The 20523-nt window shown below is 41.6% G+C and overlaps 1 protein-coding gene across 4 annotated transcripts in view; it reads right to left on the bottom strand.

Moving 5' to 3' along the window:
- The window catches only part of LOC106582068 (exportin-4), a 43572-nt gene extending 27612 nt beyond the window's left edge, over positions 1-15960 (bottom strand). For 3 of the 4 annotated variants that reach the window (XM_014164780.2, XM_014164781.2, XM_014164782.2), the window contains exons 1-6: positions 15855-15960; positions 14608-14713; positions 11088-11229; positions 10836-10974; positions 7645-7761; positions 7345-7498 (exon numbers count right to left, since the gene is read on the bottom strand). In XM_014164780.2, the coding sequence (XP_014020255.1) occupies positions 7345-7498; positions 7645-7761; positions 10836-10974; positions 11088-11229; positions 14608-14713; positions 15855-15920 (724 nt within the window). In that variant the 5' untranslated portion in view covers positions 15921-15960. Of the gene's footprint in view, positions 1-7344; positions 7499-7644; positions 7762-10835; positions 10975-11079; positions 11230-14607; positions 14714-15854 lie in introns of those variants that run through there. The other variant, XM_045704667.1, reaches the window with a different exon arrangement.
- Positions 15961-20523: the final 4563 nt, after the last annotated feature.

Raw genomic sequence — 20523 nt, 5'->3', positions numbered from 1 at the left:
AAGATGATTTATTGTGAGGTGCAAGAATATACTCTATTTGACTTTACAAATCAAAAATGGGCAGTTTTATAATTTAAGACTATATCAATATGTTGAAAATAAAGCCTAAATCAAGAGTTCTCAAACGTTTTCGGGACGGGGACACCTTTTTGTGATAGCAAATTCATCAGGTACCCTCTCATAAATCGGGAGGGAGATCAAAATAGCATACAAGGAATTTACTAGGACTTCGGCAGTGCATGACGGTACGAACCAAGTCTAGAGGACCTGGGAAGGAACATTTTAATTCCACATATTGAATGCGTTTTGATGTTGCAGTTTTAAAGCTAATATCCTACAATTCTACAAATATTTCCACAAGGCAGAGAAAACGTCGCAGTTTTATAGATTAAATTAGTGCATTTATGTCAAACAAATAAAAATAAGTATTCCATGTGGCTGCGGTCCGGATTTTCTGGAACCCGAATTTCCGCAGCTATTGATAGATATTTCTGCGCATGTACAGGAATAAAAAATAAAGTGTAGCTGTTGCCCCCTCCGTAGTTTATACTCCGTGTTCCCACCGCGTCGCTGCCTCTTCATTGACATGGGAGGGGGAAACTTAATGTTGTACACTAAAGACACGATCGACATGTTCGAACTATGCATTCATGCCTCAAGCGCGACTTCATGTTATTTTTTCATGTTGTACACTACACAAAAGACATGATCGACATGTTCATACAAACTGTTGTAAGAGTATATTTAGGCAAGCAAAACACAAGCAACAGATACAGGCAGTCAACAAAGCAATTACTTTCTCATCATTACAAACATTGGCTAGTTCTTTTTTCATCAACTATCGCTACGATATGGCAGCATGAGGAATAAATCGGGTGCCGGGCGATGCAAAACAAAGTTGCCCATTGTCAGACTGATTCCCGGTCCGGATACACAGCTAGGTAGCCTACTCGTGTGTTACTTGCATGATCTTAAGGTGGTTAAAACGCAGAAAGTTTTTTGCCCCAATGCAAAACTCAAGGAGTTGCATTCCTTTCAGTAACCCTGGCTAGTGGCTACGACATGGCAGCAACTATAAAGATTAGCCTACATTATCACACAAAACATTGATTGTTTTTACTCCAATGCAATGTGTGCACCCAGCTTGTAGTTTTGATGTCTTCACTATTATTCCACAATGTAAAAAATAGTAAAAATAAAGAAATCTTTGAATGAGTAGGTGTGTCCAAACTTTTGACTGGTACTGTGTGTGTGTTACATTTAAAGAAAACTGGCCACGGACTGCTTGCAGTACCTCTGCGGATCCCTAGCCGGTCCGTGGATCCCACTTTGAGAACCCCTGCTCTCTAAATGAATAGAAATGTGAAAAACAAAGATGTTTTATTGTCACATACACCGGATAGGTGCAGTGAAATGTGTTGTTTTACAGAGTCAGCCATAAACTAAGCTCTATTTTTTTCACTACACAATTTATGAGAATGTGACTATAATATTGGAAATAAGCACACAAACGTCCCAAAATGATTATATCGGATATCGCAATATTTGGAGTAGCATACGGTAGAAGTGGTCTCCCCAAATATTTCCCGATTCCCCCTCACCTGTGCATGAGTTGGGACAGCCGTCCCCAAGACAGCCTTACTCCCTGTTTGGTGTGTGTTTATGTCAAGGTCCCCAGTGGGTCAAGGCAAGGAGCAGGACATAGGGGTTGTGTCATCCACAGTAGCCATTCAGAGCACCTGACCAGCCTTGAGCTTGACACGTCTCCATCCCGACTCTGGGGTTAACATCAGCGTGGAGAGACACGCTGTCTTACTAACGCAGGGGCCACATGCTGGGCCCAGAGGGGGGAGTGTGGCGAAGACAGATGACACACATGCCACACGGTTGGTTTGTGAAGGATGGAGCCGCTGTGGTGTTTTAAAAAGAGTCTTTAAAAAGTAGACGGGGGGGGGGGGGCCTAACAGGCTACAGCTGCCAGGCATGCAATTAAGGAGTGGCCCCTTGATACACACACGGTCACGGACACACACACTCAAATTCAGACAGAGAGACATGTCTGATACACATGGACAGAAGGCCACACCGCTTTACCTTCCCAGAAGTCTCCATAAATCTGTTCTCCATTCAAACAAGCATCCAGACAGCACACACCAAGGTTTCCGTTAGGAAAATGTGGCGCCGGAAAAGTGACCGGGAAGATTTTAATTTATCGGACATTTGAGAAATGTATCGGTCATCCATATGCATTGCATGTCCACCCACGCACCCAGAGCCATCAATAAACAAGGGATGCTGGCCAAATGAGCCACAATTACAAAAACACAATTCCTTGAGTTTCCTTTAGCAGACAATCTTAGGCAAAGAGACTTACAGGAGCAATTAGGGTTAAGTGCCTTGATCAAGGGAACAGAGATTTTTCACCTAGTCAACTCAGGGATTCGAACCAGCAACCTTTTTTTTTTTACACAGCTACCTGTGTAAAACGTCATAGCCTACTGTTGTATAGGTTTTACTTTCTTAAAACAATAATTGTCCACATCACAGTTCAGTTGTCAGAGATTTGAGCACTAAATGCATCGGCATTGCATGCATAGGCGTGCATTGTACGATTTTAAATATATAAAAAGGAAGAGAAGCTTAGGCCTAGCCCCAGAGAAAGAGATATGCCGGTGGCATGCTACAACACAGACATTTCTTTACCCTTGTCAGATAGGCTACTGCGTCTGCAACACAGATATAGACGTACAGGAAGAAGCTAATTAATTTCATTTTCTATCCCAATATTTTTCTAAAGATAAGCATCATATTGTTAGATTATAGGAGTAACTCTGGTAGGCCTAAAAAAAATTCTTCCTCACCTCAAGTTCAACTGTTGGAGTCAGTAGGAGCGCCGTTGCCTGCAGTATAATAGGCTAATAGCCGATTCAAAACTTTTGTGAAGGTTTAAACCCGTTCGCCAGTGTTTTGTTTCATTCTGTTGAGCCATTTTCTTTGGCCAAATTAAGTTTCAACTGTAACGTTGTGTTTGCCACAATATACACTGAAGAAAAAGAAAATGCAACATATAACAATTTCAAAGATTTTACTGAGTTAATGTTCATATAAGGAAATCAGTCAATTGAAATGAATTCATTAGGCCCTAATCTATGGATTTCACATGACCGGGAATACAGATATGCATCTGTTAGTCAAAGATACCTTAAAAAAAAAGGTATGACCACCATTTGCCTTCACAGGAGATTGTGGTCTGTGGAAATTCATCCCACTCCTCTTCAATGGCTGAGCGAAGTTGCTGGATAGTGGCGGGAATGGAATACGCTGTCGAACACATCGATCCATAGCATCCCAAACATGCTCAATGGGTGACATGACTGGTGAGTATGCAGGCCATGGAAGAACTGGGACATTTTCAGCTTCCAGGAATTGTGTACAGATACTTGCAACATGAACAGCGGATGAATGGCACGACAATGGGTCTCAGGATCTCGTCACGTTATCTCTGTGCATTCAAATTGCCATTGAAAAATGCAATTGTGTTCGTTGTCCGTAGCTTATGCCTGCACATACCATAACCCCACCACCACGGGGCACTCTGTTCACAATCTTGACATAGGAAAACTGCTCGCCCACACAACGCCATCTGCCAGGTACCGTTGAAACCAAGACTCATCTGCCAAGAGGACACTTTTACAGCGTGCCAGTGGCCATCAAAGGTGAGCATTTGCCCACTGAAGTTGGTTACGACGCCGAACTGCAGTCAGGTCAAGACCCTGGTGAGGACGACGAGTACGCAGATGTGCTTCCCTGAGACGGCTTCTGACTGTTTGTCCAGAAATTCTTTGGTTGTGCAAACCCAGTTTCATTAGCTGTCCAGGTGGCTGGTCTCAGACGATCCCACAGATGAAAAAGCCAGATGTGGAGGTCCTGGGCTGGCGTAGTTACACATGGTCTGCGGTTGTGAGGCTGGTTGGACGTACTGCCAAATTCTCTAAAATGACATTAGGTGGCTTATTGTAGAGAAATGACATTCAATTCTCTGGCAACAGCTCTGGTGGACATACCTGCAGTCAGCATGACAATTCCACACTCCCTCAAAACTTGACACCTCTGTGGCATTGTGTTGTCTGACAAAACGGCACATTTTAGCGTAGCCTTCTATTGTCCCCAGCACAAGGTGCACCTGTGTAGTGATCATGCCATTTAATCAGCTTCTTGATATGCCACACCTGTCAGGTGGATGAATTATCTTGGAAAATGATAAAATGCTCACCAACGGGGTTGTACACAAAGTAGTGAACAAAATGCGAGAGAAATAAGCTTTTTGTGCATATGGATAATTTCTGGGATCTTCCATTTCAGCTCATGATACATGGGACCAACACTTTACGTTTATATTTTTGTTCAGTTTAATAGCCTGCTCGTATTTTCCCTATAAACACAGGCTTGACTTACTTTTGATATTACCCTAACAAAGTTTAGAAACCTTTGTAAAGGTTTGGTGTGGTGTAGCTATTATTAAGCTTTAGCTACTGACAATTGAACTTGAGGTAAGGAACAATGTGAGGTGGACAATTATTGTTTTAGGAAAGTAAAAAACTATTGGTTATAAAGTTTTGCATATGCTACTGGCTGGCAGGTAGCCTAGCGGTGGGCCAGTAACTGAAAGGTTGTTGGTTTGAATCCCTGAAACGACTAGGTGAAAAATCTGTCAATGTGCCCTTGAGCAAATGCTACATATCAAAACACAAGGAATAGTGTTTATGTAATTTGTATTTGGATGTTTTTAGGACACATACATTTAGCTCATTTGGCCAATATCCCTCGTTTATCGCTAGCTGCGCCAGGTCGGAGGTTTCTTTCTCACTCTCTACTCACGGATATGAATGCATATGGGCTCCCGAGTGGCACAGCGGTCTAAGGCACTGCATCTCATTGCAAGAGGCATCACTACAGTCCCTGGTTCGAATCCAGGCTGTATCACATCCGGCATTGGGAGTCCCATAGGTCGGCGCACAATTGGCCGTCATCGTAGAATAGAATTTGTTCTTTACTGACTTGCCCAGTTAAAAAAATAATATATATAGATAGATAGATGTCTGGTAAATTTCTCAAATGTCTGGTAAATTAAAATCTTCCCGGTCACGTTGTACGGAGACATATTTTCCTAACAGAAACCCTGACACACACAAACAAACACAGACACACACAGGACCATGTCTGGCATTCCAGACAGACACTCAACAAGCTGTGGGGTTTAAAGAGGCTGGCGGCAATCCACCCCCTCGCCTGTCCCCCATTAAAGAGGCCTGGTTATCAGGCTGCTATCTGGTATGGGCACAGACACACAGGGCCTCTTTGAAAGTGATACATAACCCTGGTTTGCAGCGACGCCACCTCAGATCCCTTTAAACACAGAGGCGGGAGAGAGAGGCTGCAAGTCTGAGTAGGATTAACGCTCCAATGAGCTCAACAGGCCAATGACACACACGTGCACGCACCCACTCACACACACAGTCTTAGAACACACAAACACAGCCCAATGAAAGCAACAAATGAAAACATAAGTGGTACGACCATATGCCACACCCCAAACCTTTTACACTGTACCCAAGACAATCACATTTTCCTATGACTCACCTAAAATACAAGACCAATGTTTCTGATCAAACCAGTCTAGTGTTTCCTCTAGGATTTTTCAGCAGTGGTGGCAAAGTTAGGGTGGCCAATGGCGCGGTTTTAAAGGCCCCCCTTTCGGCCGCAGAGACAATATTTTACAGTTTTGAAGCTAGTTTCTGCAATTCTACACATTTTGCCATGGGGCTCCATTATCTTTTCTAAATACTTTATATCTGCTTTTAGTCATTTAAGTCTACACGGAAAACGTTTTACCATCCCTAAAATTACAGTGCATTCGGAAAGAATTCAGACCCCTTGACTTATTCTATATTTTGTTACGTTAAAGCCTTATTATAAAATGGATTAAAAAAAAATAAAAAAAACATTCCCTCAATCTACACACAATACCCCATAAAGCGAAAACAGGTTTAGACAAGGCACACACCAGTCTATATAAGGAACACCATGAGGTTCAAGGAATTGGCCATAGTGCTCAGAGATAGGATTGTGTCAAGGCACAGATCTGGGGAAGGGTAGCAAAACATTTCTGCAGCATTGAAGGTTCCCAAGAACATAGTGGCCTCCATCATTCTTAAATGGAAGTTTGGAAACTCCAAGACTCTTCCTAGAGCTGGCCACCCCAGCCAAACTGAGCAATTATGTTCACTCTGACAGAGCTCCAGAGTTCTACTGTGGAGAAGGGAGAACCTTCCAGAAGGACAACCATCTCTGCAGCACTCCACCAATCAGGCATTTATGGTAGAGTGGCCAGACAGAAGCAACTACTCAGTAAAGGAACATGACAGCCTGCTTGGAGTTTGCCAAAAGGCACCTAATGGACTCAGACCATGAGAAACATGATTCTCTAGTCTGATGAAACCAAGATTAAACTCTTTGGCCTGAATGCCAAGTGTCACATCTGGAGGAAACCTGGCACCATCCCTATGGTGAAGCATGGTGGTGGCAGCATCATGCTGTGGTGATGTTTTTCAGAGGCAGGGACTGAGAGACTAGTCAGGATCGAGGGAAAGAAGAACAGAGCAAAGTACAGAAAGAACCTTGATGAAAACCTGCCCCAGAGCGCTCAGGATCTCCGACTGGGGTGAAAGTTCACCTTCCAACAGGACAATGACCCTAAGCACACAGCCAAGACAATGCAGGAGTGACTTCGGAACAAGTCTCTGAATGTCCTTGAGTGGCCCAGCCAGAGCCCGAACTTGAACCTGATCGAACATCCCTGCAGACCTAAAAATATCTGTTCAACCTGACAGAGCTTGAGAGGATCTGCAGAGATGAATGGGAGAAACTCTCCAAATACAGGTGTGCCAAGCTTGTAGCGTCATACCCAAGAAGACTTGAGGCTGTAATCGCTGCCAAAGGTGCTTCAACAAAGTACTGAGTAAAGGGTCTAAATACTTAAGTAAATGTGATTTCATTTTTTATATACATTTGTAAAAATTTCAAACAATCTGTTTTTGCTTTGTCAGTATGGGGTATTGTGTGTAGATTGATGTGGGAAAAAAACTATTGAATCCATTTTAGAATAAGGCTGTAACATAAGAAAATTTGGAAATAGTCAAGGGGTCTGAATACTTTCTGAATGCACTGTATTTTCAAAAACAATATTTAATACAATTCTTCCATGACCCTAAGGGAATAAACTGCTACCCACCAGTGGGTCCTAACCCACCAATGGGGAAACACTACGGACGCAAGAAAGGATATGATTGGGCGGCAGGAAGTTCCAGCTAAGGACCTGATTGGCCAGGGCCAGGTATCTCTGGAACACAGAGGACATCTGAGCGTTGAGGTTCTCTCTGCGACTGAACTCCTGCAGCACCTCCATGGTCAATACGAAGATCTGACGCAGGTTGTCCTCCTGAACGTGAACACACATCAGAACAAAAACACACGCACAAAAGGTGTCAACACAAACTACTACCAAGCCAGAGAGAGCATAGCATTCAGTTAGAGAGGGACAGAGGAGAAAGGAGGAAAAAGGAGCAAGAGGAACGGAAGTCTGACCTGAAAGATGCGTTTGCAGCTGCCGTGGAACTCCATGTTGAGGCCGATATTACTGGTCTTACTGGAGCTGGAGAACTCACTGATGAGGGCCGTCAGGATGGAGCAGGCCAATGTCTGCTACAGGGGCACACACACAGGTCTGAGGTCACACACACACAGTCTGATGTCATATGTCACATTGAGGGTAGCTGACAGAGGACAGCAGCCGGCTTACTAAAGAGGACAGATCTAAATAGACCCAAGCCATGAAGCCCTCCCTGGCCTCCTGAAGAATGACTGCCATCTAGTGGAGACAGTTATACTACTGGGAGAGCTAATATCAAGTTCGTGAGACCAGAAATCTCAAAGGAACAGTGGGTACCGCATGGGCATTTAACTCCTGTTTTGGGGACCTGCGTGGTTCTGGTATCGGCTCCGACCAACATTTTAGCTTATAAATCAACCTGTGTGAAGCAGAATGTGAAATCTGACATCACTTTAAGCTGGGATGTCCCTCCAACCATTTCATTCGCTCTTCTGACTGTCCAACTCCTGGCTGAACCCTACGTAACAGCCCCTAACAACATATGCCTGGAATCCTTACATCATAATGCAGCAGAACGGAGTGGTTTCATCGCTGTGGCACATTCAGAGATATTTTAGATTACTAGCTATAAATCATTCATAGATTTTAAACAAAAACAGTCATAGATGGACAAGATTAATATAAGATGAAAGGCGAGTTCCTAACAAGTTCAGGAAGACACGCTAGAGGTCTGTGAGACATTCACAGAAATGGAGGCAGACATTTTGATCAAGAAAGACCTTAAGAAAATATGCACATTTTTTAACACTAAACATACAAATATGTATTTTACAGTTATAAGGATGGTGAAATCTTATAGTTAGTTGTTTTATAATTTGATTATAGTATTTTTTAGAAAGCATATGATTAATTTCAAGCCTTATTCATACAGCTGTGTTGAATAGTAAATACAGTTCGGAAAGTACTCAGACCCCTTGACTTTCCCACATTTTGTTAAGTAACAGCCTAATTCTAAAATGGATCAAATAAAATCCTCAATCTACACACAACAACCCATAATGACAAAGTGAAAAAAGGTTAAGACATTCAAAATAAAAAAACAAATACCTTATTTACTTAAGTATTCAGAGCCTTTGCTATGAGATTCGAAACGGAGCTCAGGTGCATCCTGTTTCCATTGATCATCCTTGAGATGTTTCTACAACTTGGAGTCCACCTGTGGTCAATTCAATTGATTGGACATGATTTGAAAATGCACATACCTGTCTATATAAGGTCCCACAGTTGACAGTGCCTGTCAGAGCAAAAACCAAGCCATGAGGTTGAAGGAATTGTCTGTAGAGACCTGAGACAGGATTGTGCCGAGGCACAGATCTGTGGAAAAGTACCAAAAAACATCTGCAGCATTGAAGGTCCCCAAGAACACAGTGGCCTCCATCATTCTTAAATAGAAGAAGTTTGGAAACACCAAGACTCTTCCTAGAGCTGCCCACCTTGCCAAGCAATTGTGGGAGAAGGGTCATGGTCAGGGAGGTGAACAATAAACTGATGGTCAATCTGACAGAGCTCCAGAATTCCTCTGTGGAGATAGGAGAACCTTCCAGAAGGACAACCATCTCTGCAGCACTCCACCAATCAGGCTTTTATGGTAGTGCGGCCAGGAGGAAGCCACTCCTCAGTAAAAGGAACATGACAGGCCGTTTGGAGTTTGCCAAAAGCCACCTAAAGACTCTCAGACCATGAGAAACAAGATTCTCTGGTCTGATGAAACCAAGACTGAAGTATTTTGCCTGAATACCAAGCGTCACGTCTGGAGGAAACCTGGCACCATCCCTATGGTGAAGCATGGTGGTGGCAGCATCATGCTATGGGGAAGTTTTTCAGCGGCAGGGACTGGGAGACCAGTCAGGACCGAGGGAAAGAAGAACAGAGCAAAGTATAGAAAGAACATTGATGAAAACCTGCCCCAGAGCGCTCAGGATCTCCGACTGGGGTGAAAGTTCACCTTCCAACAAGACAATGACCCTAAGCACACAGCCAAGCAAAGACAATGCAGGAGTGACTTCAGAACAAGTCTCTGAATGTCCTTGAGTGGCCCAGCCAGAGCCCGGACTTGAACCTGATCGAATATCCCTGGAGAGACCTGAAAATAGCTGTGCAGCAACGCTCCCCATCCAACCTGACGGCTTGAGAGGATCTGTAGAGAAGAATGAAAGAAACTCCCCAAATACAGGTGTGCCAAGCTTGCAGCGTCATACCCAAGAAGACTCATTGCTGTAATCGCTGCCAAAGGTGCTTCAACATAGTACTGAGTAAAGAGTCTGAATACTTATGTAAATGTATTATTTCAGTTGTTTTATTTTTAATAAATAAATCTAAAAACCTGTTTTTGCTTTGTCATTATGGGGCATTGTGTGTAGATTGAGGAGCAAAAAAAAACTACGGAATCAACTGTAGAATAAGGCTGTAATGTAGCAAAATGTGGAAAAAGTCAAGGTGTAAATACTTTCCGAAGGCACTGTACATCATAAAATATTTGTACTGTGTACTTGAGCTTGTGTCCTCAAAAGTGACTACTCCTCAGCAATGTATAGCTATTTTTACCAGAAAGGTGAGATTTTAACCTTTTTTTTGAGTATGCAGCATTACTAGTTATTGTTTATGGCCCTCTCGTGATAAATAATTACTTTTGGGGATAATGTAGATTACATACATTTTCAATTACATTTAGTTACATTTAACTGGTTTTAAAGCCAGAAGCAGAGTGAACATCTATCACTATGGGATTTGAGGGAGTGGACTTGTGGAGCTCTTTTCCCATATCACTAACGAGTGTACTCCTTTCACGTCTTTGATAATTATGACATTCTGATGTTGTTTCCATTAATTGATCTTTTGCCCAATCACATCGGGATCTTTTTGACTTGTTGATCTGAAAAAAGATCAGAATTGGGCTTCGGAGTCAAGTAGGCTGCGTTTACCTAGGAAGCACAAATCTTTTGACCAATAAGATCAGCTCTGAAAAATATATTACATGAAAAGATAGGAGTGATTAAAATAACATTTAGTGAGAAAAATATGAGAATTGGGCTGCCTGTGTAAACACTGCCTTATACACGTGTCTCGTGTCTGTGATAAATGTAAGAATTAGACCGGTGTTTCTTACCACTGTGGGGTTGCCGCTGCTGATGAGCTGGCTGACTTCGTGGAAGATACCTTTACAGTTAATGGATTTGTCCAGAGAGCCTCTCTTCACTATGACCGCTACAGCCAGCAGGATCTGCTCCCGGACATACTTCTGTAGACTGGGGGGGGGGAGAGGAGAGACATATTTTTAAACTGCATTACAGGCCTGCATGAAGTGAGATTGATAGATCCTTGAGAATCTAATTCATGCTGCCGCTACACACACGCCTACTTGGGTCTCTGTAAAACGTAGGTGAGGAGGAATGTCCGGAGTGACTCGATGCTGGCCTTCTCCAGCAGGATCCACTCCCGTACCACTGCCTCCATGACGGCCGTGGCTGCCTGGAACAGCACATAGTCCACCTTACTGGTCTCTGTGGAGGGTGACAGATGCACATTAATCACAGAGTAGCGTTAAGATTTCCCTTCACTGGAACTAAGGGGCCTAGCCCAAACCCAGAACATTATTCCTCCTCCACCAAACTTTACAGTTGGCACTATGCTTTGGGGCAGGTAGCGTTCTCCTGGCATCCACCACACTCAGATTTGTCTGTCGGACTTGCCAGATGGGGAAACATGATTCATCACTCCAGAGAACGCATTTCCCCTGCTCCAGAGTCCATTGGCGGAGAGCTTTACACCACTCCAGTCCAGTCGACGCTCGGCATTGCACATGGCGATCTGACGCTTGTGTGCGTCTGTCCGATTACGGAAACCCATTTCAGGAAGCTCCCGACGAACAGTTATTGTGCTAACAATGCTTCCAGAGACAGTTTGAAACTCGGTAGTGAGTGTTACGAGGACAGGCAATTTTTACTCGCTACGCTCTTCAGCACTTGGCGTCCCGTTTTGTGAGCTTGTGTGGCCTACCACTTTGCGGCTGAGACGTTGTTACTCCTAGATATCTCCACCTCACAATAACAGCACTTACAGGGCATACATTTTACGAACTGACTTGTTGGAAAGGTGGCATCCTATGACAAGGCCACATTGAAAGTCACCGGGCTCTTCAGTAAGGCCATTCTACTGCCAATGTTTGTCTATGGAAATTGCATGGCTGTGTGCTCGATTTTATACACCTGTCAGCAATGGGTGTGGCTGAAATAGCTGAATCCACATACTTTTGAGTATATATAGTGTATTTCCATCAATTAATAGGCTAAAAAGCATTATTTCGCAATGGGATTTTTTTCTTCTCCCAGACAATTGGTCGGCGCCAATTTGAATTCAATTGGCTTCTCTCTCAGTTATTTTAAAATCGGCCAAACGCTGGCTAAAGGAAAAACTGTTATGGGCACACCTGCACACACACAGTATCATATATCACCCTCACAAACGTTTACAGATGCACAATTGAGAGTAGAGGTCGACCAATTATTACTTTTCAACGCCGATACCGATTATTGGAGGACCCAAAAAAGCTGATACCGATTAATTGGTCGATTTTATTTATATTGTCATTAATGACAATTACAACAATACTGAATGAACAATGAACACTTATTTTAACTTAATATAATTCATCAATAAAATCATTTTAGTCTCAAATAAATAATGAAACATGTTCAACTTGGTTTAAATAATGCAAAAACAAAGTGTTGGAGAAGAGAGTAAAAGTGCAATACGTGCCATGTAAAAAAGCTAACGTTTAAGTTCCTTGCTCAGAACATATGAAAGCTGGTGGTTCCTTTTAACGTGAGTATTCAATATTCCCAGGTAAGAAGTTTTAGGTTATAGAGAGAAATAGTCCTATAATAACTGCACCATTTGTATTTCATATACCTTTGACTATTGGATGTTCTAATAGGTACTTTAGTATTGCCAGCCTAATCTCGGGAGTTGACAGGCTTGAAGTCAAACAGCAGAAGAGCTGCTGGCAAACGCAGTAAAGTGCTGTTTGAATGAATGCTTACGAGACTGCTGCTGCCTACCACCGCTCAGTCAGAGTGCTCTATCAAATCATAGACTTATTATTATTATTAACACAGAAATACGAGCCTTAGGTCATTAATATGGTCAAATCCGGAAACTATCATTTAGAAAACAAAATGTTTATTCTTTCAGTGAAATACAGAACCGTTCCATATTTTTTCTAACGGGTGGCATCCCTAAGTCAAAATATTCCTGTTACATTGTACAACCTTCAATGTTATGTCATAATTATGTAAAATTCGGGCAAATTAGTTGAGCCAGGCGGCCCAAACTGTTGCATATACCCTGACTCTGCATGCAATGAACGCAAGAGAAGTGACACAATTTCCCTAGTTTAATATTGCCTGCTAAAATTAATTTCTTTTAACAAAATATGCAGGTTTAAAAAAAAGTATACTTCTGCGTATTGATTTTAAGAAACGCATTGATTTTTATGGTTAGGTACAATCGTGCAACGATTGTGCTTTTTTCGCAAATGCGCTTTTATTAAATCATCTCCCGTTTGGCGAAGTTGGCTGTCTTTGTTAGGAAGAAATAGTCTTCACACAGTTCGCAACGAGCCAGGCGGCCCAAACTGCTGCATATACCCTGACTCTGTTGCACAGAACGCAAGAGAAGTGACACAATTTCCCTAGTTAAAAGAAATTCATGTTAGCAGGCAATATTAACTAAATATGCTGGTTTAAAAATATATACTTGTGTATTAATTTTAAGAAAGGTGTTGTTTATGGTTAGGTACACATTGGTGCAACGACAGTGCTGTTATCGCGAATGCGCTTGTTAAATAACCCGTTTGGCGAAGTAGGCTGTGATTCAATGATAAATTAACAGGCACCGCATCGATTATATGCAACGCAGGACAAGCTAGATAAACTAGTAATATCATCAACCATGTGTAGTTAACTAGTGATTATGTTAAGATTGATTGTTTTTATAAGACAAGTTTAATGCTAGCTAGCACCTTACCTTGGCTCCTTGCTGCACTCGCATAACAGGTAGTCAGCCTGCCATGCAGTCTCCTCGTGGAGTGCAATGTAATCAGCCATAATCGGTGTCCAAAAATGCTGATTACCGATTGTTATGAAAACTTGAAATCTGCCCTAATTAACCGGCCATTCCGATTAATCGGTCAACCTCTAATTGAGAGCATCCTGTCGGGCTGTATCACCGCCTGGTACGGCAACTGCACCGCCCTCAACCGCAAGGTTCTCCAGAGGGTGGTGCGGTCTGCACAACGCATCACCAGGGGCAAAACTACCTGCCCTCCAGGAGACCTACAGCACCCGATGTCACAGGAAGGCCAAAAAGATCTTAGGACAACAACCTCTGAGAGACTGAAAAACAGCTTCTATCTCAAGGCCTTCAGACTGTTAAAAAGCCATCACTAACACAGAGAGGCTGCTTCCTACATACAGATAAAATCATAAGCCACTTTAATAAATGGATCACTAGTCACTTAAAAAAATGCCACTTTAATAATGTTTACATATCTTACATTACTCATCTCATATGTATATACTGTATTTTATACCATCTATTGCATCTTGCCTACGCCGCTCGGCCATCGCTCATCCATATATGTACATATTCTTATTCCATCCCTTTACATTTGTGTGTATTAGGTAGTTGTTGTGAATTTGTTAGATTACTTGTTAGATATTACTGCACTGTCGGAACGAGAAGAACAAGCATTTCGCTACACTCACATTAACTAACCATGTGTATGTGACCAATAACATTTGATTTGATTTAGGCCTAACACACACAAACAAACATTATTGAGGAGCGTTTTGAAGCTTTTTTGTTAGAGGGACACTTACCTAATATGTGCTTGCAGACAGCGAAGGGTGATTTGGACTTCCGGAAGGAGAGGAATACGTGTTCTGCGTGCTGCCTCTGTTCTGTATTGACCATGGACGGCGGTGCCTAAACACACACACACCATTTGTGTACAGTCAATTACACCATATCTCAACTAAGTCACACACACACACACACACACACACACACACACACACACACACACACACACAACCTTAAAAGACCCCCAAAATATACACAACTAAACACATACATACGCGGTAAGCCAAGGAGTGTGGCTAGAATCGGGTTCGGCAGGAAAATCACAATCCAGGTCTAATTGCAGTAAAATAAGCTCTCTGACTCACGTCACGGTGGCCAGGAATGAGGCGAGAAAGACCATTTTATCTCTCCTGACCACAGACACGACAGGGGCTTCCTTCCCATGCCCACCCCTTCCCCTGAACATACACGCGTCACACACATTTAGAAACTATTGGACCAGAATCTGTTAACTAGCTAACCTCTTATTCAACACAGTTACATAATTATGTGGCTAAAACAATAGCAAGGATAGAATAAACTCGAAGATGAAGAATGTTATTCGAAGTAACTGGCACGAGCTCCCCAGAGTACTTCAATCACCAAGCATGGTGCTTAATCAAGTGTGTGATCGATAACCTTTAGCCAACTACTGTACTAGCAAGCCAACCCTTCCTGATGGTTAAGCTAATTGTTTCCAATATATGACTTTTCCTTTACTAAAAGCTGTGCTTTGTGATATATTCAGGGAATTGAGACAGTGCCCTCCTTGACTGTTGCATAACGTTGGTGACAAATAGACGGTAAAGTCAGTAGCTAGCTAGCTAACGTTAGGTGGAACATGGTGAATCAACAGCGTGTCTAACGACGCGGGCTGCAATGGGGATGTTCACCGAACTGTCTAGTGTGGAAGAAATACAACTTGAGTATTGAATCAAACTAACTAGCTAAACAAGTGTGTGGTTCCCTGTAAACATGAGTGTTCTACTAGTGAAGTTTTTAGGAAACATCGTCACAACAGACACTGTCACACATAGCTAGCGGCTTCTGGGGATGATGGCTATGCTAGATTTTTGCAGGATGGAGACAGCACTGCGCCACGCATCAGTATCCTTCTCCGATAAATAACTGTGCCCGCTAAATCGCTCGCCGTCACATAACTCTCAATAAAACCAAGAACCAAACACATACCAAAAAACTTTAAAAAATAGATTATTTTTCTCACCATTAAAACTTTGGCAGCGCTTTCCAGCTGTGAAATCACTTCTGGTGCACCAACCGCCGCCATCATTGTCTCTCTTCAATGACGCGCCATGCGCTGAATTGTGGGATTAGAGGTACTCTGGGCCAATTTGATAGTGGAGACTTCTACAGGGAGTTTCAGTACAGCGCGTGGCTCTATGGAGGATATGTAATTAAAAAAAAACAGCAATAAAATATTGAACATAAGGTCTTAATTTTTACAAGCCAAGACGCTTGCAAACGTCATATGTTGTGATACCTTAATTCTTATAAATGATTCCTACCACCAGGAGAGCGCACCAAGAAAGTCACAAAATCATTTGAATCCTTTTGTCAACATGGCTTATTGAAAGATTTGCACTCAAGTGGGCCTTTCTTGAAAGTTTTTTTTTACAATATTGATAAAGGTGGTCATTATTACTACTAAAATAAACCCCCATTATGCCTATTTATTAAGAATGTCTAAATGACATATTACCAGAGATCTATGATATTACCTTTACCTTATCATAACCCCCAGAGGACCTATTCTGTTCATAATGTTATGGTTGTCATAGCATAGGACACAAATTATACCTATTAAAAAAAGTGATGTTGCTCTCATGAAATGTAATTCCTTGCCCCACTAGCCTATCATAGAAAATATATTGTTTTACATGTGATTTTACAGCTTCAAATGATGATGTAAATGACTTTAAAGAGATATGTCAGTTATGAAAAAATATGCAGCCACATTTCTTAGAACTAGGTGACAGCTAAAGGCCTACCAGTTATGTCTAAATGGTGTGTGTGTCCTTCAAATCTGAGCCAACAACATCATCTGTTGTCATTTGATTTCATCTGTTGTATGTTGTACTTCTGATTGTTCTATCTCATTGTTTCCTTCTGTAAGATAAATATTTGACACTTCATGGTAGGGTTAACATGTTTATTTTTGAAAATGTCATCAATTCGTACATAATTATTGGTGACGTGATAACTTCCTGAATACATACAATGCCTGTGCTGTGTAGGATAGATTGTGTGCTGGACTTCCTCCACTGGTAAAACGTTGATCAGAATCTACATGTTCATCCATCTACCACACATAAACCTCTTTCAACCAAGATAAATAACCTGCAGAGATTTAAGTTGTAATCAACCCCCATTTCAATATTTGACTATATTGCTCATCTTACCATTGATTAAATGGAACCCATGTTTTAGTTCACGTGTGCATCAAAAAATATACTTCAACCTTTTTAACACCTTCAGAGAGGTAGCCCACACAGTGAAATGACAGACTTGAGAAAAATTACAATTTATGTCAAAACACCTTCTAAGTGTTCTCTGTGTGTCTTGCTGCATTTCAATAGAATACTGAATAAAAAGATGTTCAGGTCTATATTTGAACACCCTCGTCCTTATACTACTTTCTAAATAAATATTATGGTAAGATAAAAATGCATGTCACATTCTATGTCTCCATCTGATGGAAATGAACAGTTTAAATGGCATCTGAATTCATTAATGTTATGAAAATTATCTTGTATCAGTACCGTTGAAAATAGAGCAAAATAATATTGGGTACGGCCAGAATGCTGATATTGGTATAGCTCACTGTATACAATTTCAAACTCTCAGGGGACAATCATCTAATTATCCAAAGCAAAGCAACCCACAACTATCCACAATGGCCAAAACAACCACCCAAAACAACACTAGCTACCTAAAACAACACAACTACCCCCAAAATACCCCAAACTACCCCACAATGAACAATTACCCAACACAGCTACCTCAAACCTACCAAAAACAACCTTAACTACCCACAATGCCCAAAACAACCCCATAATTACCACCCAAAACAACACGACTACCCCCAAAATACCCAAAACTACCCCACAATGGCCAACTACCCAAAACAGCTACCAAAAACAACCCACAATGCCCAAAACAACCCTACAAACTAGTCTGGCTGACACCAAACTCGAAGTCTTGATGTTGTAGGCACAAAGTGTGGATAATGAAGGGGGATTTTTAACAGATTGGTTCTCCTATGTGTCTTTCTCACTAAAACACCCACATGGACAGCCACACACAGCCCCGAGCACCGCCCCCTACCAACACAACTGTTGGATTTTTAAATCCAAAGGACAGGTCAAACCCCCTGGGAAAAAAGAGAGAACCAAACAAAGCTCAAGCAACTTTTGTGTGAATATTGCTCCCTAGCTGTGTACCATGCGAGTCGTGTCAGCCAGGCTACTACAAAACCCCAAACTCTTCACTTTCACCTCTCTGGGATATGTGGCTAGCGTCCCACCTCGACAACAGCCAGTGAAATTGCAGGGCGCCAAATTCAAAACAACAGAAATCTCATAATTAAAATTCTTCAAACATACAAGTATTATACACCATTTTAAAGATACACTTCTTGTTAATCCAGTCACAGTGTCTGATTTCAAAAAGTCTTCACGGTGAAAGCACACCATACGATTATGTTAGGTTAGCGCCTAGTCACAAAAAAAAATACAGCCATTTTCCAGCCAAAGAGAGGAGTCACAAAAAGCAGAAATAGAGATAAAATGAATCACTAACCTTTGATGATCTTCATCAGATGGCACTCATAGGACTTCATGTTCCACAATACATGTATGTTTTGTTCGATAGAGTTCATATTTATATCCAAAAATCTCAGTTTACATTGGCGCGTTATGTTCAGTAATGTTTTGCCTCCAAAACATCCAGTGATTTTGCAGGGAGCCACATCAATTTACAGAAATACTCATCATAAACGTTGATATAAGTTACAAGTGTTTTACATAGAATTAAAGATAAACTTCTCCTTAATGCAACTGCTGTGTCAGATTTCAAAAAAGCTTTACGGCAAAAGCACACCATGCGATAATCTGAGTACAGCGCTCAACCACCAAAACAAGCCATACAGATACCCACCATGTTGTGGAGTCAACAAAAGTCAGAAATAGCATTATAAATATTCACTTACCTTTGATGATCTTCATCGGAATGCACTCCCAGGAATCCCAGTTCCACAATAAATGTTCGTTTTGTTTTGATAAAGTCCATATTTATGTCCAAATACCTCCTTTTTGTTTGTGCGTTCAATTCACTATTCCAAATGCACAAGGAGCAGGCACTAAGTCCAGATGAAAAGTAAAAAAAAGTTGCATTACAGTTCCTAGAAACATGTCAAACGATGTATAGAATCAATCTTTAGGATGTTTTTATCATAAATCTTCAATAATATTTCAACCGGACAATTCCTTTGTCTTTAGAAATGAAAGGGAATGCAGCTCGCTCTCACGGCTGTGCGCGTGACTTAGCTCATTGCATTCTGCCAGACCCCTGATTCCAACAGCTCTTATTCTCTCCCCCTTCACAGTAGAAGCCTGAAACAACATTCTAAAGACTGTTGACATCTAGTGGAAGCCTTAGGAAGTGCAATATGACCCCACAGACCCTGTATATGGGATAGGAAATCACTTGAAAAACTATAAGCCTCAGATTTCCCACTTCCTGGTTGGATTTTTTCTCAGGTTTTTGCCTGCCATATGAGTTCTGTTATACTCACAGATATCATTCAAACAGTTTTAGAAACTTCAGTGTTTTCTATCCAAATCTATTAATTATATGCATATTCTAGCTTTTGGGCCTGAGTAGCAGGCAGTTTACTCTGGGCACCTAATTCAACCAAGCTACTCAATACTGCCCCCAGATCCCAAAGAAGTGTTAAAGGTATGGGGTTAAGGTCTGACTACAATCTACTATGAATATTGTCCTCTTTTCTTTTGCACATATGGTCTGTTGATCTTGCTGATGTGTGTGGACCTGTCAGTTTCTGCAGGAACTGCAGAACTAGTCCTAGTTTCCCTATGTCCACAGCTAGTACAAACAGCACTCTGAACTATTTTGTTCATAGAAGCATTAAAATGCTTAACAAGCACTCAGCAGTTTAAAGAAGCCTGCGATTAAAAGAAGAGTCCTGTGGACATTGTGACATTGCACTGTATTAATCATGATCATGTATTTTGCAATAACTATTCTTTGCACAGTATTTATCATGTGCTATAACATATAAACCCATAGCTTCTGTTACAGTTGAAGGCGGAATTAACATACACCTTAGCCAAATACATTTAAACTCAGTTTTTCACAATTCATGACATTTAATCCTAGTAAAAAAATTCCCTGTTTTAGGTCATTTAGGATCACCACTTTATTTTAAGAATGTGAAATGTCAGAATAATAGAAGAGAGAATGATTTATTTCAGCTTTTATATCTTTCATCACATTCCCAGTGGGTCAGAAGTGTACATACAGTCAATTAGTATTTGGTAGCATTGCCTTCAAATTGTTTAACTTGGGTCAAATGTTTCGGCTAGCCTTCCACAAGCTTCCCACAATAAGTTGGCTGAATTTTGGCCCATTCCTCCTGACAGAGCTGGTGTAACTGAGTCAGGTTTGTAGACCTCCTTGCGCGCACACGCTTTTTCAGTTCTGCCCACACATTTTCGATAGGATTGAGGTCAGGGCTTAGTGATGGCCACTCCAATACCTTGACTTTGTTGTCCTTAAGCCATTTTGCCACAATTTTGGAAGTATGCTTGGGGTCATTGTCCATTTGGAAGACCCATTTGCGACCAAGCTTTAAC

The sequence above is a fragment of the Salmo salar genome, chromosome ssa21 (assembly GCF_905237065.1).
Source record: "Salmo salar chromosome ssa21, Ssal_v3.1, whole genome shotgun sequence".
NCBI lineage: Eukaryota > Metazoa > Chordata > Actinopteri > Salmoniformes > Salmonidae > Salmo > Salmo salar.
This window is presented reverse-complemented; position numbering and strand designations above follow the sequence as displayed.